General features: G+C 30.8%; 2 protein-coding genes across 2 annotated transcripts in view; both read right to left on the reverse strand.

Annotated features, from left to right (window-relative positions):
* The window catches only part of LOC129976590 (uncharacterized), a 466,684-nt gene that overhangs the window by 52,629 nt on the left and 389,158 nt on the right, over window positions 1-24,897 (reverse strand). The window lies entirely within an intron of this gene.
* On the reverse strand, window positions 10,728-15,837 carry LOC129976584 (uncharacterized). Its single transcript, XM_056090224.1, has 3 exons — window positions 15,196-15,837; window positions 13,247-13,424; window positions 10,728-11,719 (listed from the first exon to the last, which is right to left on the reverse strand). The coding sequence occupies exons 1-3, from the start codon at window positions 15,704-15,706 to the stop codon at window positions 11,269-11,271; spliced, it is 1,140 nt and encodes a 379-aa protein (XP_055946199.1). The 5' UTR covers window positions 15,707-15,837; the 3' UTR covers window positions 10,728-11,268.

The raw sequence follows: 24,897 nt of genomic DNA on the forward strand, positions 1-24,897 counted from the left end.
ACTACTAGATAATGATGGATTTATTCATTTTAGTCGTCCATTAAATTTGAAAATTTTTTACAACTACCCTCTTTTTTCTTTATGTCTGTCTGTCTGTTTATGGAATATTAATTTATAAACACAATAAGTTATATAAATAAATTCTTATGCATAGTTTTATTACCTGAATCATTGTTTGATAACTATGATATTTAGATAAAAATATGTCAAATGATTTATTATGTACATATATTCATGCAAATACTTATTCTAAAATGTAACATGCTATAAGCCTAAAGTTTAGAAATGTATATTTTATAAAGCTCGAATATATATATATATATATATATGTGTGTGTGTGTGTGTGTGTGTGTGTGTGTGTGTGTGTGTGTGTAATGATATTTTAAACTTTTAATTTCAATTTAATTAATTTCCAAGATTTTATCTTAATTTAGCCCATAGTAACTTCATTCTAAAAATATTCTCTTATTTCGTGACCCAATTCCACTTTCTCTACTTAATTAATTCAAGATAAGCTTTATAAAACTGCTGAATCAGCTAAACGCCGATACTTTCACACACTCGGCGTGAAGGGGTAAAAAATGTCCAGTAAGCACATTCTTTCTTAAAAGATCCCTGTGCTTCCCTTACATGTGATTGACATGAGTCAGAAATCCCTATCAGAATCTTATTAATATATTAGCACTATGAAGAAATATTTTCCCTATCAAAATCTAAGGTTATATAAGACGAGGGGTAATTTATTTAGCCCCTTCTTCCCCACTTCAGCTTTTGTACTGCGCTGTGGCGGACGTCTTGTCCGCGTCTCTGCTTGTAAATAATTATGCTTTCCGGATGGATTAAAAAGAATTTAAAATTTAAAAAGTCTCTTCAATGTCTTCAAACTGCATTCTGCTTCACAACAAATAATGTTACATATATATATATATATATATTTGAGCTTATAATCCTTGTAAGGAAATTGTAATTTGTACCTGATTTTGTATTAAATCCACCAAAAGGTTATATGTCGTTTGTTTCGCTTATCCACATGTAATAAAAAAAGACAACTCAAAATTTAAAAGTAAAGTACTTTTTTGCTTTGGTTGAATTATGAAAATAATAATAAATTGTTATTTATTATTATTTTCATAATTCAACAAATATTATTATAAAGAACAAGTTATTATTTCTTATCTCGTAGTTAAAAATCTATAGGATATTTTATATATAGGATTAGAGTTTGCGAGAAAAATTTAATCTGAAATGGAGCCATAAATGGACGAATTAAAAAAAAAATTATACTTAAAATTTTTTACCTTTACCTTTTTCATAAAAAAAAAAAAAAAAAAAAAAAAAAAAAAAAAAAAAAAAAATTGAATTTTCAGATATTTCCTAAATACTAGAGTTCAGAAAACTTTTCACATTTGTGTATTATCGAATAATTGAAATATTTTAATATTCAACAAATCCTTTGATTCTTATTAGTACAAAATGCTAAAAATAACATTTTTGTAATATCTTCCTGATTTTGCCTGAAATGTGAAAACCGAACAATAACGCAGAGATCTCGTACAATATCTTGCAATAATAAAGTTGTCTACATTTATGGAATACTTTCTCACTGTGATGAATTCACTGTCGCCGATATCTATCATTCACTTACATGGCGGAAAAATCTCCTTCATCATCGCTCGTAATTGGTCTCAAAGAAAATTCTATGTGCGAAGGCGTAGTATTTAATAAATAGCTAGTATAATTCTGTAACAAAAATAAAAAGTGTAACAATAATAAAAAACATCACAAAGTGAAATGGAAATAAACATATTACAATTCATCATTTTTCGACATATTGATCCATCGCTGGATCAGTTTAAAAATTCTTATCTCATAAACGGCATGGCATATCCGTGTCAAATTCCAAGGATTCACTTGGAATATTTTGGAGCTTCCATCATGCAGTCCTGACTTAGCACCTGCAAATTTTCATTTGTTTCGGCTTTCGAAGAGTCCCTTCGTTGGTTCAATCTATGGTTGGTTATTCTGGCAATCACGTCATATGGGTAAAAGACGTTTTATGAGATTGGGATTTTCAAACGGATACAGAATTGACACAAACGTCTCGACATGAGTGACAGTTATGCAGAAAAGTAAGAAACTGGCAATACTTTTATTTCCGCTTCAAATTGTCATGCATTGTTTATTTTTATAATTTTGTATAAAATTTTATACTTTGATACCTTCTCATAGATATTTTTTTCAAGTGTACTAATTTTGTATAAAATTATTTGTATATTGATAGATAAAGGGTAAAAAGGGGTAAAAAGGGTTTCTTAGCAAAATGTCTAAGATATAAGGACATTCTGATTGCCATGAGATTGACAAAGGAGAACTGTTAAATGCTTTCCTTTGCCTTTTCCTTTTGTTTTAATTTCATGATTTCTGCTTTCCTATTTAACACAAGGATTCTAAGAAAGCACTTTTATTGTTTAATTCCAAAATAGTATTTTAACCCTAGAAATTGTAAGCATAATAAAGCTCTTGTGAAATGTGAGGTAAAAATTCTAATTTAGTATGCCCATTATTTCGCCTAGGATGTCAACAGTGCGAACTTGCAAATCAAATCGGTTGACCAGATAAGCAATACTGAGGAAGAATTATAATTAACCCATTTTTTTATTACAATCATGAGATTTATTAACCACGATTGTTTTATTTAAGAATCTTTCTGAACCTTTATGGGTCACACTTCGTAAATTTTCATTGAATTCTAAAGCAAAGAGCTTTTGCAAATCGGCTGCGCTGCTCTGGGATTTTTTATAAAGTCGAAAGTGGATGTCTTTAGCACATGAAAAAGGTATCGAGTAGAAATTTTTAACTTGAAAGAAAAAAAAATCATCGACGGTTTCGCTAGCAGCGAGTCTTAGAATGTTTAATAACAATAGCGGAGCTTCATAGCTTCGCTAGCACATTGGACATAAAAAATTTCGTTTTCGAATAATTCAAAGGAAATGGAATAAATCGCGCATGCGATGCCTTGGCATTTGAAGAATGCACGAGAAAGAATTTTTTGGCTGAAAATTACATCATATCACTTAGCTCATATCGTTTCAGCTTATATCACTCATATCGTTTCCAGCGAATCTGGAATTAAGTAGCCTCGCTAGCTCATTAAACTGAAGGATTCTGAGAATAACAGAAACAGCACATAGTAAAAAGAAGCATCCGCTCCAAGTAGCTTCACTGCTAAAGATTGGCACTTTTCTGAAGAAAAAAAATTAAAGAATAAATACACTTACTCGGTTGAACTAATTCTTCATTTAAGCAAGCCAGGATTAAGAAATTTCTAAAAACAGCTGAAATTTCAGTGATACAAGTGTCGTTTAGTTAGCACCATATTTGTTTCGAAAAGTAGACATCGAATTCTTCAATAACAAATTTCTGATAATATTTGTGATTATCCAAATAATCAAAAATCTAATTCTTGACCTCTTACAGACTTACAGAATTATAACGGAAAAATCTGGGACAGAATAACAAATCTCAAACAATTCCGTTAGAATGCTAAGTTTAAAACGAAAAACTAGGAAATAAAGACATACGATTTCAAAAAACTCGAGCAGATGTTTTTACTTTTTTTCTTTTCTTTTCACATAAAATTCATAGCCAAATGATTTTAATTAGAATGAAATATTTCAATAAGAATTGCAAAAGAATAGATATTACTATCCGTAGTTCACTTTAATAATTAATACAATAATAATATTGGATAAAGTGAAGAATAGTGTGCCCCCGAGTTTGTCGCCAATATTGCAACCCATCGGAACGCTCTTCTAGCAACCCAAATGATGTTTACTACTTTTTGCAATGGTTGAGTTGTACATAAACTACAACTATATTATGAAAAATGTTAAATTAAAAATATTAAAAAAAATATCGATTAAAGGTTTTAATTTTGTTCTTTATTATAATTAAAAGTTTATTAAATAAAGAAAGTTAAGCTTATAGCTAATAATTCAAAAGCTATTTTCTTCTTTCTTTTTTTTAATGTGAATACGAATAGAAAATATTTATTCTTTTGCAATTTTTAATTGTTAGTATGCGCTTTAAAAAATCGTCTGCATTCTCACTTTAAAAGACAGCTGCAATGGAATTCTTCGCAGTTCTCGTAATTGTTTTGGTGTTCTAACGGTTGGTTCCCTTCACAATTTGTTATGTCGGAAGAATTTCGAACTTGTAAAATGGATGAAGGGTGAGTTAAATATGCATATATTTATATATTTTACGAATTGATGAAGTTAGGAAAGGATGCTTGTTTGAAATGGTTCGATATCGAACCGGCAGAATGGATGAAGGGTGAGTGGAATATATTTTTTTACGAGTTGATGAAGTTGGTAAAAGGCTGTTTGTTTGAAATTTTGTGTGGAGAATGTTCCGATTGCTTCTTTCTCCGTTCTTTCTTTTCTTTTGGTTATGTACTGTTCCTGTTATCCACGCAGTCCTTATGTTCAACGTGCTAGCGAAGCTACAAGGTTCTCGGTCCAGCTGCTAGCGAAGCCGTAGGATGTTTTTTTAAATTAAAAAATTTTGCCCGGGGCCTTCTACAGATGCCTTTGGCACCGGACAGAATAGAAAAGAAACAAAACTTACCAGTAAAAAATCCTAATTATATGGCGGGAAATGGTAACCGTAATTATTCTGCGGAAGTATTTGTTTATTTTGTCCGCCATCTTTATTGGCGACTTATCATTGTTGGCGCAGCAAGGGGTACACTAAAATTCACTTTTACCGTAATACTTTCAACTATAAAGTGTAATTTAGTTAAATTCTTTAATAAATGTTTATTTGTCACAGTAGATGTACAACTCTAAAAACGAAAAAAATTCAAACAAATCAGTATTAGAATTAATAAGAAATTATTTCGCTTGCATTTTTTGGATTACCTAAACTAAGATTCAACCAAATGTGATACTATTACTAATTTTTCAGTTATGCTTGTATTTTTTGCAAATATAAATATTATTAATGACAATATAATGTTTGTATTACAATTATAAATATTTGTTTATAATAATAAATTTTAGTTGTTATATAACTAAAGAAATAATAATTAAATGCTGAAACACATGTGTATGTGAATTAAGATATTACTTACTTTTTGCCACTTACACTTTTCAAAGGTGCAAGAGGTCGTATATGATGTAAGTGTATGCGAAAAAATATCGGCTAGCCATAATCATTTCAGTCTGTTCCCAATATATTAAATTTGATAATAATTTCCAGCCAAATTTCATGTCAAGCTTTTCTGCCTTTAAATATGCTGATCGTTTTACAAGACAATTCTGCTCTTTCTATGGTTAATGAAATAAAAATTCCTTCATCGATATTTAGGTCATTCCCATTAACATTTGAAAAGACAACTGATACTAAAACAAGTTTGGTTTGCATATGAAAGCAAAACTCATTTTTATTGGAAAACTAAGAAGTATACATATAGAAATTTTTCTAAAATGTGAGAAAAACCGCCATGTGTGTAAACTTGCATTTGGTCGTGTACGTAATGTTAAATCTCCCTTCGACTATAGCGATAGTAGATAGCTATGAGGGGAAAGCTTATAAAGCCAGTTAACAGCTGCATTAGCAATTGCTTTTGTATTGTGGTCATGTAACTCGGCTGCGAATCACAGGGTCCCAGGTTCTATCCTCGCTCATCGGAAACTGCCACATGTGGTGACCCGGACGTGATCCTTCAACATTCCTACAGGTGTTGTGGCGCCATCTACCCACAACAAACCAAAGTCGTCAGATTCACTTGATGCAGCAACCCAAAGTCGTCAGACTCATTTGACGCATCAACACAAAGCCGTCAGACTCACTTGGCGCAACAGCGTCAGCACCAGCAATCACTCACCCACACACGCTCGCCATAACGCTTGGCGCAATTCAGATGGGTACAGGCGCATTAGACTCAACAGTTAATAATACATGACCACTCAACAGCCATATCGTTCATCCCACCTCCGACTCACTGGAGGGAGAGTCTGTGATGAAAGCTTATAAGCCAGGTAACAGCTGCGCTACATGAGTAGTTGCTTTTGTATTGTGGTCATGTTACTCGGCTGCGAACCACAAAGTTCCAGGTTCTACCCTCGCTCCTCGCAAACCGCCACAGCTATATAGCAATCATCAACGGGAAATTGACTGCGCTTTAATTTTCTGTTCAAAAGATAAGTTCCAACTTAATTCAGTGTAATACTATAGGAATGGTAATGGCCAATTCTCCACTGCAGAAAAATCCGCCGTATGTGGAACAAGTTTAAGAATGCTAGTAAATTTTTATGCCTTACCAGAAATAGCATCTAGCGATTGATATGGAAAAAAACATCCAATATTCCATAATATTTGTTATAATAATAATCTAAAAACTGACAGGTAAAAAATAATTAAAATTCCAGCGGGATTGGTCACCCTGAAACTTTCTCGCTTATTTTTTAATAAACTGTTATGCCGGAGAACACTTTACATGGTATTGGCACATAATAGTTACGAAATAATTTTTAGAGTGAATTTGGCATTTTTAAAGAATCTATCTTGTCATCCTTGGCGAGTTATTTGGCGATTAATCCTTTGGATAAGTTATTAGTATCCAAAAATTGAATTTGTGTTTTAGACGCGTTTTCTCGACCGATTAAAATAAAAATTTGACACAAAATTACACTTGTAATTAGAAAATTCCATACCAAATTTTATATTTTTAAATCATCGGGTTTTTGAATTATCACGTTTACATGTTTCTGAAAGTACAGATCGACAGACAGTCAAACGGTAGTTGAATTTGGATCAAAAGTTAACCGGTCTAAAGTACAGATGTTAAATCTCTGTACCTAATTTCATCTATCTAGCTCTCTTCGTTTTATAATTGCCATGTTAATCTTTATGCGAACAGCCGGACTTTCTCTGAACGGATTTTACTCAAAATTTGTTTGAAATTTGCAAATTTAGTGAAAAGACTGTGTACCAAATTTCAGCCTTCAAGTTGAAAGCGTTTTTGAGTTATTTTTATCAAAGACAGACGGACATATTCCAAAAATGTGTTTTTCGGATTCAGGGAGATCTAAAACGTGGAGATTCATCAAAATCTTGAGTTCTAATTTTTGACGATTATTATACTTTTTTCCTTAAAACATAAACAGGAAAGTAAAAATCTGTTATTGACTGTGCTTATAAAATATTATTTTAAAGACAGTTTCTTTAAAAAAATATTAAAAGATAAATCATTTTCTTTGTAAAAGAAGCAAAAAAAAAATATTATCTTATTGAATAATACAACTGGAACTTTTATAAGGCTTATAAGTTTTAAATCAAAAATGAGCTAAATGACTTTTAAGTATTTAAATGACACAGATTGCACGTTGACGTGCAGTAACATTTTATTTTCCCCAGGTTTTAACTTAAAAAATATTTTTGTCATTGCATGGATATTACTGCTGAAAATCTCTATCAGATTAAGATCCAGACATGTGACATTTGTTTTACGCCGAGACAGTCACTCACCTTCCGAGTAGAAATGACAGAAATTGAATAAACATGGTGTGATCTTCTGTCGATAATCACTCGATATTCTTGGGACGCAAACTTTTCCTGCTTAATTTAACTTCATTGTTCCACGTGACTTGCATTCACTAGTTGACAAATATAATTGAGCGAAAACGTCGGTTCGGGACTTTGGGGTTGAATGACTCTTTCAACTAATTCGGGATTTTCCCTTCGTTTTCTGAAAGATTTTTCGGATGGGTGTTGAAGTACTTACAGGAAAGAAAGGGATTAAGTGGAAATAATTAGAATTGCCAAAGTATTGAAAAAAGGAAAACATTTAATATAATTCACTGAAATGAAATTTTAGAAGAAATTTTGAGGGTGCATTTGAATTGAGATAAACCAGTGTTTGTACTTCTTATTCACATATTGGACAGAAAAATTAAATTTTAATTCATTGTGCTTTACTGTTTTCTCAAATATAAAATATTTTTAAAAAAATTGGCCTTGCATTTTGAATACTTGTATTTTATCTGACTAAATACAAAAAAAAAAAAAAATATTTTCAAACATTTCAATTGAACTTTCTTCTCATACTATAAAGATGGTATACTATAATCGATTTTGTTCATTTCTTAATTGCCAGAGATTTTTAATTTTTGTACATTTATTTGTCAATTATTTTAATACATTCAGAGCTTAGTTACGCTTTAAACGATTAATTTAATTAAATTATGATTCTATATGAGTAGCACTACCGGGTAATAATTTTGAAAAAAAAAAGATGTTTACAAGAATAAAATAATATAAAATAATTATAAAATCTAATATAAATATAATATATAAATAGTTAATAATTATAAAAATATATTATTTATTAAAGACTGGAAAGCAGAAAATAGTTAAAAGAAGAATTATTTTTAGGACATTAATATAATTGGGCTTTAAAAACTCTTTTTTAATAAATTTATTGAAATTGACTTGTTTGTATTTAACTAAAAATGCAACTTGCTAGAGAGCCAAAACTGTTAACCATAGATTTCGCCCACATATGATCAAAATCTATATTTTTCATATAAAGTCTGCATACCAAATTTCATCCATTTTCATTCATTTTCAACATTGTATTATTTTCTCATTATCGCTGATTACATCAATTAAACCTTTCTTTTTAATTAATTCTCGCCCCCAGAAATTGGGGGCGAGAATTCTGGGCATCCCTAGGGAGCTCTCAAGAATGTTTCTTCTTGCGAGGGATCAGGTGAAAGCCGAATTTGCAATATCGCGTTTCTTAGAAATCTTCGTATAAGAAGGGAGCTAATCATTACAAGAATGATGTCAGTTATCTTCATCAAGTTAATGCGAGTTGTTAGTTTAGGTCTTGTTCCAAATGACTCAGAAGTCCTAAGAAGATTTGTACTAATGAGTACTTAATTACACTTTGCTAATTTGTTTCATTGTTGAATATTACCATCAATGAAGCCGGGACATTTTTTTTCTCTATGATATTGCTTTTCGTCTTGGACAACATCAAATTTCGATCCTAGGATTTCTTGAGTAATCTCCTCTTAACGGAATTTCTTAAAGAAAAAAATTACCACGACACCACTCTGGTACAAATATAAGAGCTATCATCTGACAAACCAAGGGTTTCCCAAAAACTTTCGCGCATACTCTGAAGGTGTTATCTCAGAGAATGCCTTGAATGTTTATAGTAAGAATGGCGTGTAATAGTTACGAGATATAATGAAATAAAAAATATTGACAGGAATTAAATATTTTTTCTCCATCTATTGTGTGAACCTTGGCTACTTTTTTCGTGATTAATATCTGTGAGCAGTTAAAAGTATCCAAAAATCGAAATTTGTGATTCAGATGTATTTTCCCAACCAATGGAAATAAAAATTGGGCACAAAACTATACTTATAGTCTTAAAAGACAATATCAAATTTGATATATTTAAGACATCGTATTTTTGTCTTATTGAGTTTCCATGCTTCTGAAAGTACAGACCGACCGACGGTTCATTTCTCATTGGATTTGACTTAAAATTTGATTGTTATTTCTGAAATAGATGTTAATTTTGTATATCGAACTTTATCTTTCTAGCTCTCTTCGTTAAATTATTTTCAAACAGCCGAACAGGTAGATTTCGTTTGAACTGATTTTGCTCGAAATTTCATATAAATCTGCAAATTTGGTGTATACCAAATTTTTGCCATATAACTCAAAACGTTTTTGAATTAACTTTGTAACAGGTAGACGGACTGAGAGACAGACATTTTCCAAAAATGTGCTTTTCGAACTCAGGGAGGCCTAAAATGTGGAGATTTGTCAAAATCTAGGGATAGAAATTTTTGGCAATTGCTATACTTCGCAAAAGAGGAAATAAAAAGGAAAAAATATTTAATATTATATTACAGGGATAGTGAAACATCAGTGTAGTATACTAAGCTCGAAATATTTTTAAAGTACAACATGAAAAAATGTTACATTTTCTTGCTATAATACAATTCCAGGAAATTATAAAATAATCAAAAGACTTAGTTCCATATCAGATAGTTTAGTAAAAATCACTTGGAAAAAGAAATACCTCAATAAAGTATTGATAAAAATAAAATTAGAAAATATGAACTGAGAAATGTATATATTTAGGGCTTAAAATTAATACCAATTCAGTAGTCATAACACGAAAAGGAAACTTTTTAAAAAACCTTTTACTCATTCAAAATGATAATTTTTTTTGATATTCTTACATTATTATTTTTTTTTCTTTTTCGTTTTTATACTTCATTTAATAACTTTATCGCTTTACTTATTGTCATTGTTTTTTTTTTTGTTGTTGTTGTTTAAGTGTAACATTTTAAGTGTAATTTAAGGATTTATGTTATGCATGTCTTTGTTTTACGCATTTTAAGCGTAAAACAGAGATATGCTTTTCTATTTCTAATACTACTCCTTTCTTTTATTTTTGTTTATTTAAAAAAGTTTTTCCTTGTTTACCGGATGTTCCAAACGTGGAAAAATCTTATATTAACAAAGAGTGTTAAATAGATAGAATTTGGTAAGCAGATTTAACATCTAAGGTGACAAAGCGAGTGTTGGATCGTCTATCCGTCTTTACTTCCAAAACTATGCATACGCAATGACTCAAAAACGTAGTAACTTTAATATATGCAATTTTGAATATGATTTCGTGACTACAATTGCAATTTTGTTTCAAATTTGAAATTTATTGGTTGTAAAATAGGTGTCAAAGATATACATCCGGTTTTCTGGTACACATTTATTAACAACATCCTGGCGATTCATTCAGAAAAAAAAATCGCCAGTTACCTCATTCTAATAAGTACATTCTTAAGTATTGCTTCCCGATAACATGCATTTATCAATATAATACAATATATTTATCGTAGAGTATTACAGAAAGTTTCGGAAGACCACTCCCGCTGGTTAAATCATGCTTACAACTTCCATTCATTAGAAAGGGTACTTGTCGGTTGTAAAGTCAATCAAAAAACGCCAAGAAAACTTTTCGCCAATTCGGCAATTTCAATCGCCAAATATATAGCATGTGGTTTATGCCCTTGAGTATATTTTTATAATTTGGCGACATTTTTTCTTCGCTCTTTTTGATCACCGTTAAAACCGAATTGTACCTATAAAAGTGTTGGAAAATTTATTTTGATCGAAACATTTGCATCATTTTTATCGATTTATTATTATGAAAAAATTATGCGAAACAAAAATTTCTTAACATTCGCTTTTTTCACAAATATCCTCTTTTTTAAAAGTTAAATCTTGCAGATCTCCATAGTCAAGAGCAGCCAACAACCATTCATGCGCATAGTAGAGAGCTAACTCCCATGTTTCTGAAAGTGATGGTTCAATTACAGAAAAGAAGAAATTGCGAGTTCCAACGCCAATAGCTTGAAATTTACGATAGTAATCATAATCAAATTTATTTATTTTGTACCGTTTGGCTGTTTCTTCCATCGAATTAATGTACTTCTGAGCTAGTGATTTTGCATTATGGGGAGTGAGTATTTCTTCTGCAAAAAAGAAGTCGGCAAAAAAATTGGAATAAACTCTCATCATAGCTGGCAAAGGAAGGACATCAAAATATTTGGCTATGGGACGGACAGCAGTGGCTGCGATTTCCTTGGCATCGACAAAACGGCTCCGAAATACGTCAGCAATAAATCTGAAAATAAATTTTACATTGAAAGATATCAAAGTTTATAAAAAATAAAATTGAAATCTGCTATCACAAATTTCAAGTTAGCATGTGAGAACATTATTTTTTTAAAATCACGTGGTATCAATCCGACAGGAAAATAGCATTTTTTCACATGACATACTTCGTAATCACTTACATTTAGAAAAGCGATGGTTTTTGACCGTTTGAAAAAAAAAATCGTTTGAGCTATATATATATATATATATATATATATATATGTAACATTATTTTGTTTGAAGCAGAATGCAGGTTTGACAAGCAGTGAAGAGGCTTTGTATTTTTAAATTAGTTTTATTCTCTCTCGAGAGGCAGGCAGGATTATTTACAAGAAGGCGCAGCGCGGCCAAAAAACAAAAGTGAGAAAAGAAACTAAACAAAGGATCACTAGTCTTATATAACATGGAATTTCCGGTCACGCTCCAATTAAATACACGTGGTGACCTTTGACACATTTGCAAGGACACTGAAAGTATCATTTTCACTTGATACGTAGACTGATTGCGCAGTAATTTTTACACAGCTTCAGTTGAATTATTAAGTAAAATGAGATCAGGAAATAAGAGAATATTTTACTGTGGGCTAAATTAAGATAAAGTTTTAGAAATTAATTTGGATTAAATTAAGAGTTTAAAATATCATTACACACACACACACACACACACACACACACACACACACACACACACACACACACACACACACACACACACACACACACACACACACACACACACACACACATATATATATATATATATATATATATATATATATATATATATAGCTCAAACGATATCAAACGAGATATCAACAACGATAACGCGAGAACCAACAACCATACCGGAAGCTTCTCATCCTCATTTCTGAGGTCCCCCCCCCTGTGAAAAAAGTCATTAAATATTAAAAAGGATTTAGATATAAAGGCTCCTAAAATCGTATAGCTGTGAGAATGTTTATCGCAAAATCTAAATAAGACCAAAAATATTTTCACAAATATATAATCACATATAAAATATTGTGATATATCACAAATATATATCACATTTTTTTAAAAAAACCTATAAATAATAACCCTATTAAATAAGCAACTCAAATTTATAGATCTAATAAAATATTTTTAATTTCATTTATTATATATTTAATTAGAAATTTTAAAATCATTAAAAAGGAATTAAAAAAAGAAACAATTATCTCTGTCAATTAAGAAATTATTCGTAGAAATTATATAATTTTGGACAGAATTATGCATTTAGCTTATACAATGAAAATTTGAAATAGATTTATTTTATATTTATTATATGGACATACGACCCAATTCATAGTGAAATCTATTTTGAATTTTCAATTCCATGTCCACCCTAATCGGTGGAGGATGTAATGAGAAGTTTTATTTCCCGTTGAACTTTGGTGGAACTAATGGAATAATTCTTATATATATAATCTTTCGGTGACTGATATATTTCAAGAAATGCCTTTCTCTAAAATTCTCACCTGTATTTGAACTGGCTGTATTGTTCAGATCTGGCGTTCGTGATGTTGAAAAGTGTAGTCAGCAACTTTGAGCAATTGATAGCATTCATAAACGTATTCACAAACGTAGCGACAGAGGTCACATTCGGAAAAGTTGTCGCAGCACTCATATATATACATTTATCTCCATTAGTGAGCTCTAAAAATGAAATATGTAGATAATTTAGTAATTAAGCTTATAAGAATAGTATAATTTTTTTTAATATCTCGTAAACGTAGCATAGAGAAAGTATAAGAATTGTTAAAAAATTCGAACTCGAGATGTTGGCGAATGTCTACGTTTTAGAGCTCTCTGAGTTCCAGAAAAACATTTTTGGAAAATGTTGTCAGTGACAAAGATAACTCAAAAACGTATGAAAATGAAAACAAACGTCATACGAACGTTTCAGAGCTCTTTATTTCCAGTAAAAACAGTCTTCAACTCTTCTTTGTACGCTCTTGCAATTGCATTTAATTCATATTTTGCTTAGCTAATTAATGGAGCTACAAAATATTATCAATAATTCTTTGGAGAGGACTAGCCATATCAGCAAAAGCTACATTCAGATACAATAAAAAGAATATGTAAAAGAGAAGATTATAGAAATATACATAAACGAAAGTTTAACTGTCGTTGAGTGACTAATCGCCGTGACTTGACTAAGAAAATTTATGTTCACATATTTCAAAAATATTTTTAAGCTCAACATTCAAATTTGTCTATGGAATAATATCTATTTCGATGCAATCTTTTTCTTTATTTTTAAAAGTTTTTTTAATACAGATTCGTTTTTAATATTATGATGAAATTCGAGCTAGTCCATCAAAAAATTCAATCGTTTTTACTTATGTTAAAATTAATATTTAAAATATTTCTTTCTTTGGAAATTAAATTCAAAGTGGTATTTTCATTTTTGTTTTTTTTTTATTTCGTATCCATTGTAATTTATATTAGACCGATTTAACTGAAATTATATCTCAAATCAAAGTATCTTGCATCAAATAACAAGGTGAAATTAAAAAAAAAATACATTCTATATAAATCGTTTAACAGCCAAAAAATTCAGTAATTCCGGCGACCATGCTGGTAGCTAAAGGCGACTAGTTTAAATCATATTATGTCGTCACCTGTTTGAAATTTCATTCTATCAATTTTGTCTTTAATTTTTATGCTAATGTTGTTTAAAAAGAGGAATATATTTCAACAAGCCCATCACATTTTCTCTCTTTGCTCCTTTTCCAGTTCTACATGTTGAACATAATAAAGGCTTTTCTATATTTTTGGAAACATAGTATCTATATATATAAAGAATTCTAACTTACGCGTTATAGAAAAAGAGCTTACTACTAATAGTCGAATGGCAACAGTTCATTTTAAACAAAACATTTTACCAATTTTTGACTATTTCAATAATTGAAAATTTTTACAACTGTATGGATTTAAAGAATTTTTTTTTCAGGAGAGACATCTATAAACTTAAAAAGCAAAAATATTAAATATGAATATATAAGTAAGAATTTAAGCAAAACACGCGAGTCGAGCCGAGAACGGCAACACAAGCTTCATTCAGGTTGTTCTGACCACTATTCTGCACGGTCCACACCTCGCAGTGGAAGGTGAATATACTCATTTTAATAAGTTATATATATAAAAAAAATGTATGTAAAATCGTGTTTTTTTTTCAGGAAAGGCGCCTATATAGATAAATTTAAAAAGCAAAATCTTATCCAAATATAAAATTTGATACAAATTATTAAAGCTGTTTCCGATATACACGAAATAAATTTAAATATATACAAGAATTGTTCGTTTAAATTTATTGGGATTTTAAAAACGATAATTGTTTTGACTTCTGATAATGAATTAAAAAATATTAATGATATATTTAAAAATAATTTAGGAAGCTCTGTTATAAATAAAATTTTTTCACCTGTAATTAAATTCTCTAGAGGATTCACAGCAATGCTGAAGTTACTACCCGAGTCCGTGTTCTGAATTCCATCTTTCCCGACATCTGTACTGTTTATGTTTGCAGCAGAAGTGGCAGAGAGATTGCCATTCAGTGTTTTCCCTGATCTTCCAGCAGCAGAATCCTCCAAATAAATATCGGATGAATCTGCTGAAACATTGCCGTGTGAGATTTCACTTGCCGTTCCATTAATAACTTTCAAAGAATCTTCTGAAATACTGTTATCGAAAGATGTGGAATCGCTTGATAGGTCATAGTTTTTTGAAAATCTGCTTTTGGAGTTTTCGTCCGAATTTATTGGATTTGATTCCTTTGAATTTAGAAAGTGGAAAAATGGAACATTTCCGCCAGTTAGGGAATGGAAGATCTTATCCAATCCAAAAGGAAAGTGGAGTCCAAATGAAATTTTGAATAGGAGAATAAAAATTACGGTGAAACGCATCACAGCTGCAGACATTGATTTGTTAAGCATGAACTGAGAACAGCAACACCTGTGGAATATAAAATTCACAATATACTGCAGTTATACTTAAATATGTCAATTTATTGTTTCGTAACGAACTTGTTTGTTTTCTTTTGATTTTGAAAAATGAATAGCATGAGAGAAAAGAATCTTAAAAATTACTATCGATATACATTGCAAAAGACGCATACAAGTTTCTAAAGCAATAAAGCAATTACTTTGTACGCGTGCGAGACAATTCATATGACAAAAATGCTTTGTCATATGATAAAATATGCTTCGTCATATGATAAAATATGCTCTGTCTTATACAAAGTATGCTTCGTCATATAATAATATAATTTTAAGAATTGATATCAAAACAATGATAATATAAGAAGTGAAAGTGAGAACAACAACAAGGACAAATATAAGAGTATACATTAACACTATAACAGTATGAGTGAATACTATTTTCTTGTTTTCAAAAAGGTTATATTTTTTAAAGCAGAAAGACTTAAATATTTTTCACTATTGGTAAATAAGAATCTTACGAATTTCTAATTCCCGATGAATCGATTTTAATAAATATTGGAAATTTAGTGTGAATAGAAAAAAATGTTCTTTTGGAGTTAGTTATGTCTTATATTGTAATGAATTGCAATATATGGGCGTAGTTTCTTGCAATCCTCTAATATTCTGTATTTTTATGAAAAGTTCACACATTTAAGAATATTATAATTACCTGAAGATACTATTTCGATATTTTGACGAGTCTCCAAGCATCAGATTTCTTATAAATTCGAAAATTGCTACACAACTTTTTTGTTTTAACTTTTTGTCTCTCTCTCTCTCTCTCTCTCTCTCTCTCTCTATATATATATATATATATATATATATATATATATATATTGTTACAAATCTGTAATTTTGCTATCCGGCACGGATAGTGTCATCCTAGAAAAACCGTCAAAACCTTTGTAAGATCTGTATTGTGCGTGCTGAGCTTGGCGACCATTTGGCGACTTGGCGATGAATTTGAGAGTTTGGCGACTAAATGGATAATACCGGAAAGTTCATGAAGTTTCACGATCCATCCAGTAATAACCGAGATACACCCCGGTACGCCCTGATTGGTCTGCAGATTCTAGTCCCGCCTCCCGGTACTATAAAAGACGAGCACTCTGAAGCTGGGAAGAAGTCGTGTGTATAGTCAGAGGCGGTGTGTGGTGAGAGTCGGAGTCGCCGACACGTAGAGAAACTGGAGGATTAGACAGCAAGAAAGCTGCTGAAGTAGCAATTAAATGTGCTGCGCCATTACGATTGATTAGCGGTATTTGTTGTAGAAGAAAAATTTTGGAATAATATATATATATATATATATATATATATATATATATATATATATATATATATATATATATATATATATATATATATATATATATATATATAATTTGATAAACCTAAGAAACAAATCAGCTTAACTTGAGCCCCATTATAGATGATTTGACTGGAATATTTCGTTAATAGGCTTCGTTAATTAATCAATTCGCCTAAAACTGATCATTAGGTTGATAAATATGTTATGATGTTTGATGATTTTTAATGCGTTTAATGTTTTAAAAATCTAAATATATTGAATGGATATATTATAATCATAAATTGAAATCCTCTAAAATAATAATAAGCAAATAAAATTAAGCAGGAGTGGTATCCAAAATTATATTACTAAATTACAATATTATCCCCTCGCCATAGCGCATTAAATTTGTTGTAAATCGGCATTGCCATGAACGCCATGAGTACTCACATTTTTATTTTCAGTATCCTGCGCATGAGAATTAAGTGCTTGGTAATATAGTAAGTTAAACTTAAGTATTATTAACCGCTTGCAATTTGGTGAACAATAGTTACATAAGAGTCTATTAACATGTGAGTTTTCACGATTATATATGATTAGGAGGCATGTTCTGAGTCTGATTAAAATCAAAATGTCACACAGAACTACGATTTTAGTGAGTACAAACGCTGTATCAAATTTCATTTATTTATATCATTGCGTTGTTCAGTTATCACAATTACATGCATATAAAAGGACAGACTGACAGACGGTCACCTTTTTTTGACGAATTATGTTTTAAATTTAATACCGATCTTTTCATTTTGTAGATATTGTATTAACTCTTTATTTGGGCAGCCAAATAGACAGAATTCCTCTGAATGGATTTCATTCAGAATTTGATAGAAATCTGCAAGTTTGAAGTAAAGATTGCATATCAGATATCATACATCTAGTTCAAAAGGTTTCTGAATTATCCTATTCACAGACAGACAATGATTCTTTTTTTTGTATTTAAGAAAATTTGAAACGAGAATTTGTGCAAATCAGGATTTCGATTTTTTTTTTTTTTATGTATAACAATATTTTTCCTTTGTATTCTTCGCATACGAGCAAGGAATTAAATTCTAACACATATACTTAGAAAAGAAAGTGTTTGTGCAGGTAAATCTGTAACATTTACGTACGTGAATTTTGTTGCTTAGGTAATCGTATTAGAAGCTCAGTGCATTTCTTTTTCCTTTTTTAAAAAAAACGAATGTAAAAAGCTCTTATTTCATATTCTATGGTCTTTAAAAGCTTTTATATGGCCAGGATAACATGGTTGGCAGGGCGTTGGACTTGCATCGCTTAGATTCTGAGTTCGAATCCCTCCCGTCGAAGACTCTCCGTGTGTGTGGTGGCTGGCGAACGTATAAATCTCTTGTAGTCACAAAGTCCTCTCTGTCAAAAGTAATACCATTGCTGGTACTGGTTCAGAGGTGATCGTTCTCTGACTCAGGTCTACATTATGATCTATGGTTGAGTGAATAAAATGTGTGAAGGAATTCTACCCCGTAAAAAGGGTGTGACGCTTGAGTAGCTAAGTTGTACGTTTGGCCCTAGTTGGCGCTACTGAAAAAACAGAAGACGCTCAGTCGGCTTAAATCGCTGACAGATAACTGTCAGTGGGCTTGCAAAGTATCACAACAACAACAAAAATTTTTACGCATGCATTTAGTTGTAATATTGTTTCCGATGAGAAATTAGCTGAACAATCAATAATTAGGATATTAATCAGTGCAGGATTTCATAGAACAAACATTTGCCATTTTTAAGAAGTTTGCTTTGGCCTTATTTATAACTTTTTTTAATAAAAAAAATTTTAAGACTGCTATTTTTCTCAGAAAATTTTAAAACTTAAATCTCAAATTTTTACACCTAATATTTTAAGTTCGCAATCCTTTTCTCATTCAATTCCTACTATTAGTTCACACCCTCCCTATATATATTTATAAATCTTATTCAAATTTTCAATCGTTAATAAAATATTTTTTATTCATCCATTCAAATTCGAATACATTTTTTAAAACTTATAGTGAATAACACTCGATGTTAATACAGTTATTCAAATATCAATTCCTTAATTATTAAATGTAATTAATTTTAATATTTTAAATCGAGTTTTAGCAGTTTTTAATGAGAATTGAAATCAACAGGGCGTAGATCAATCGGTAAAATGCAAGGACTTCAGTATTTTTCACGTGAAGGTGAAAAATGTGAATTCAATTCTTGCGAAAGTGGAAAATAACTTAACACTTTTTTTATATATTACTTGTTTTCTCAGAAGGTTATTCGAACATTTTCCACTAAATGAAATCAAATGTGATCAAAGTACATTTATAATTCAAGTTCGAAAAACGCATTTTTTGAATTTTATTTGTTTACCGGTTTCTCTGCGCACAAGATAACCGAAAAATGATAGATGAAATTTTATGTATGGACTTTTCACCAAATTTGGAGACTTGAATATATGAAATAATGAATAAAATACATTCAGAGGAAGTCTGCATATCCTGTATTCGAATGTGAGTAAACAAAAATTTATCAAATGAAGAGAGCTAGAACTATAATACGGTAGAATTATCATCTAAGTTGTAAATATTGTTACAAAAATTTTTCTCCTTCAATAACTACCGCCAATAAATCGTAATGACACAGCGCATTTAATTGCTATAGTTCATTAGTTCAGCAGCTTGCTTGCTTGCTGTCTAATGCTCTCCAAAATCTCTACGTGTCGGCAACTTCGACTCCTCTCACACACACTTCCAACTTCTTCACACACACAACTTCTTCTCAGCTGGATTGCCTGTCTTTTATAGTTCCGGGAGGCGGGGCTGGAATCTTCAGACCAATCAGGGCGTACCTTGCTGTATCTCGGGTCTTAACGGATGGATCGTGAAAGTTCTCGAACTTTCCAGTAATATCCATTTAGTCGCCAAACTCGCCAAATTCGTCGCCAAGTCGCCAAATGGTCGCCAAGCTCTCAGGTCATTTACGCGGCAGCTGCTCAGCACAGATCTTACAACGGTCTTTCTCATGATGACACTTTTCATGCCGGGTAGCAAAATTACAGATTTGTAACAATATATATCAAATTTGAAGCCAAATCCATTTATCTTTCATTATTTTCATATACTAGATAACTCAACAGTGCAGCAACTTTGGTATTTGAAATTTGGTACACAAATTTAGCATATAAATTGTAGGTTCTTGTCAAAATTTGAATTAAATTTGTGGAAAGTTTGACAATCTGCTAGTCAATTGATAATTGTTCATGCATATAGACGCAATAACTCAAAAGCATAATTTCTTAAATATATGAGTTCTGGAATAAGATACTGTGACTAAAGTTACAATCCAATTCCACATTTTGGTTTCAATTAGAATTAAAGAGAAACGTATGCTATTCGGGAGCGAGAGTGAACAGTGTATTTATTAGAGAGTATATGTCTCATTCCAAGGGATTGTAAGAGGTCTTTATTCATTACTATATTTTTGTAAATAAGTGGATTGCAATTGAAAATAAGAAATGACAATTTTATTCAATTCCGAAGATTATTCATTTTACATGAATAATCTTACAACTTTTTCTTTAGTGCCTCTAATTAGTGGATACAGTACAACGCAACACAATTACGAAATAGAAATACATTCCGCACCACGGTTCTCTCCTTCGCTCAAATCGTAGTCACTTTCTCCCCTACCCCTTCTTGTTTCCTTGGCGACTCATTTCCTCGCGAGATTCTCAGAAGGATCGCTAGAACATAGTGGTGCCTTTTCTTCTTTGATACCCAAGATAAGATTTATTTGCTTGCGGAATGAGAAAAATTGCGAGCGAAATAGGGAAAATTTTATAGTGTTTAAATTCCAATAGTATCTTTTACAGCGCACGTTCTAATTTCATTAGCTTTTTCTTTAGTGCCTCTCATTTGATTTTTATTGTTTGTAATTCAGCAGATGATATCAGTGTTACAAAGAAAAATAAACATGAAAAATCGATGTTAGATTTTTACTTTTTCTCATAACTGTGTTTTATGTTTTTCTAATTTTGATTACGCTGTCTTTGGAATTGTAGCGCTGATTTTTCAACATATTTTTAAAATTGTATTATTTAATTATGAGACGTGCATTAATCACCATTACAAGAAAAGGTTGATCAAAAAGTATCGCGTACTGTGTCTATCAGGAATTTTAAATCCCTCGCGCTTATCTGAGATTTTAAACATATCTACCAGCTGCAAAGTTATAGCTGGTGCCATTTCTACACAAATAGATATTGGAACAAATTTTTTATTGCTTTGTCATCGTAATTTTTATGATAAGAAAGCTGAATAAAGAATCTGCATCAGAGTTTACAAATAGCCTGGTACTTGTCAGGATTAGTTCCTCTTCCTAACCCCATATAGCATCGTATTCCCGTTATCTTGAAAGTTATGCAGAAAAAATTTCTGATTTGCTTGGGAGTCAAGAGAAGTAGACTATCACGTGAGTGCGAGCGTGAGTGAGTAGCTCTCGAGGAAAAGCAGAATAAATTTATTTTAGTGATAGCGTGGAAACCCATTGAGTTTCTTTGAAATTAGTAATTTATGAAGAAAAAAAATTAATTGTTTTTAAGAAAAATTCATGATTGTGATATGGTATTGCTTATCGGAAGTTGTATAAAAATAAGGAGTGTCTCAATGCGACTAAATGTTTGACTAGTCAAGAAATCTGTTCACTATTTTTATTTGCGTAGAATCTTCTATTTTTTGCAACAGGAGCACAGTATATGTGCTCACGAACACTGCAAAAAATACTTTGCTAGGGAAATGCCCCCTACATTCGACAGTACTTCAGATAAAGGATACGCTTCCGGTATGATAATTGGTTTTCGTCAGTCTGATAGTTATAGAAATAGTGTGAAACCGGCAACCTCCAACCTATAACGGGACTAGTCTCCTAAGGGAGGGATTATATTATGACTGATGTGGGCCCTTATTGTGGGACCTCTTATTGTGGGTCTAGCCTATGCCGTCACGGTGTTCCAATAATTCAAATATTTAAATAATCCAAATTCCATGTGACTTCGAATTGTCGGAATAGCCACTTTTAGTTGCTTGGTTATATGGAATTCGAGATAGTTTATGAAGAAGATTGCATGAACCACACAAGAATTTAAAAGCTATCCAAGTGTTTGAAGCAAAATTGTCGAAAATGATGACACTTAAAATTTTGTTAAATATTAAAGTATGTTAAACATACATACATATGAATGTAATTTTCAACTGTATCGGATCTTCATTCGTAACTGTTTGAAGAAAAGTGTAAAATTGGTTATGGCTCTATTTAATCCTATCTCTTCAAAGATCATGCGAAAACGACTCCTAGAAGTTTGGACAAATACCTGTGGATTCTAAATGATGAGATTTTTGTCTCCAGCCTAGATTATGGGACCAGAATTGGGTAGTAATGTCATTGACGAACATAACTAGTACGACCGAAGAGCTTATGAAGTTGCATTCTGTGTCACAGCAAAAAGCTTCTTGGTATTTGGGGAAAGAAGGAGATTCGGTTAGGAGAAGGGGAAGTTGCCTTCTGTGTCACAGCAAAAAGCTGCTTGGTATTTTGGGTAAGAAGGAGATTTGGTCAGGAGAAGTGGAAATAATAGACTTAACGTTATTGAAATTGATTACAAAATGCTATATACATAATTAAAATAAGGATGGAAAATTATTGAATCGTATTTTAAGAAATATCATTCTAACAAGGCAGTTGTTAGGCAAATTACAAATGCATTTAATGGTAATGCTGTGTCCCATTTTCGCGAAATGTTGGCAATTTCGATAAAGATAAATGTCGTTAAACAAATTTCTTGTAAAAAAATCAGGCATTAAAAATATTAATTTACATTATTACAAATCTATTTGGATTCTTTTTTTTTTGATTGGAGCACATTGTTTCATTGCATTACGAGAAAGATATGGAAAAGAATTATACTGGTTAAGTGATTTCCACTGTTTCCTGAGGAAATCCAAAATCTAAGCATAAATGTTATTGTGAAAAATTACATTATGAAATTTTCGTTTTTATGATTTCATTTGCTTCTCTTTTTTTAACCTTTTATCTTATCTCGCTTGTTCCAGGTTTGAAATTCTGTAATTAACATTTCCATTTTATTCTTGCATTTTTAGAATTTTGAAATTTTGTATTTTTCTATATTATTGGTAACAATGGAATATTTTAATATTTTCTTAATTCATTTTTCAGTTTGTTTAGGATTTTAGCCATGATTTTCACCAATAGAAGCCATTTTGTAGGAAACTTCACAAAGGTTGATTACAAAATGCTATCTATAATTGAAATAATTGGCAAAATTGAAGACCTCAACCACAGATCTGATTTCTCTGATTTTTATTATATATGAAATGAATGTCATTATTAATTATATGAAAGTCGTGAATTTCATATGAAAAGTATCTACAATATAGCCTCTGTAGGAAAACATTGAAAAAATTCCACAGTTACTAAATGTAGTATCTAATGTAGCGTCAAATTTTGTTTAATATGAAATCACATGACTGTTTGATATGCCAACATGGGTGGTCTCTCTCCACTACCTTTTTGAGAAATATGAGAGATATTTTAGATAGAAAGATTCTAAAACTTGAAAGCACAAAATTGATTATACAAATTTCCTTTTATATATTTGAAATAATTGGCAAAACTAAATAACAAATGCCCAGCCCTAGCCGCTGGTTTGATTTCGCCTTTTTTTATTTAATATGATTCATAGATATGTCATCAAATTCTCTACAGAATAAAAACCTTTTGTAGAATTCTTCACCGTAATAAATGTATTTATTTCTCCAATATTTTTTCCTTGGATTGCTCAAAACATTTAAATATATCATAAGAAGTCGCTTGCGTCCCACTTTCCGACACTTTCGACATATGCAACAAATGAAATATTGACATAGTCTTCAAATCAAAAATATGGGTTGATTTGAAGACTAAAAACCTTCATTCAATTAGTTTCGTCACTCTTTGAGGATAGTTAAACTTTCAGAATGCTTTATATTTATTTGTAAGCATAAATTAAACTAATAATTTCAATTGAGGTAATGAGATGTAATTCCTCAAATTTCATTGACATTATCCAATTAACGTTATTTTTATTGTGGACGAACAACCGGTAGCCCAAGACTGATAGCAAATGCTATGATAAGTGATCATGAAATACAATAAAGACATAATAATAATGTAAAACGTTTTTTAAATATTTTCATTTTTATATTTAGAAAATTTTAAAATTAATTTTTTTTGTCTAAATTTGCAGGATAAATTAGAGGATATTGTGAACCATGAGACATTAAACTAAATGAGATTAAAACTTAAACTATATCAAACTAAGAAAATATTAAAAATTAAAATTCTGAAATATTAATTCAAAATTAAAATAATTGCTCGAACTTACTTCCCGCATTTATAAGATTCTTCTTCTATAAATTTTGCATTATTCTAACAATATATATATAAAAATAAAATGTATTTTTTACATTTTAGTACACGAATAAAAGTACTCTTTCTGAAATCATTTTCCTTTCAATTTTACTTCCTAGATCACAAAGTATTCAAAGAGAAAGTAATGTACGCATCAAAGGATCGAATCTGAGAATCTGACGAATTTTCTCATTTGAATCCTCACCGAGTTCGAAAAATTATGTTTTTAAATTATGTCTGCCTTTGAATATGGAAGCTCACTAACTTTTTGAACTCGACGACTAAAATTTGGTACATGGACTTTACATTCAATTTATAGATTTTAGTTTTATAGCAAACTTCTCAGAAGATTTCGTTC

This window comes from Argiope bruennichi, chromosome 7 (genome assembly GCF_947563725.1).
Source record: "Argiope bruennichi chromosome 7, qqArgBrue1.1, whole genome shotgun sequence".
Classification (NCBI taxonomy): Eukaryota; Metazoa; Arthropoda; class Arachnida; order Araneae; family Araneidae; genus Argiope; species Argiope bruennichi.

Excerpts from the sequence above, each read along its gene's own strand:
- LOC129976584 (XM_056090224.1), bottom strand. The coding sequence starts at position 15,706 with ATGCTTAACAAATCAATGTCTGCAGCTGTGATGCGTTTCACCGTAATT. Across the intron at positions 13,425-15,195 it reads TCTAGAGAATTTAATTACAG|AGCTCACTAATGGAGATAAA; the intron begins GTGAAAAAATTT and ends TTTCATTTTTAG. Across the intron at positions 11,720-13,246 it reads TACAGCCAGTTCAAATACAG|ATTTATTGCTGACGTATTTC; the intron begins GTGAGAATTTTA and ends ATTTATTTTCAG.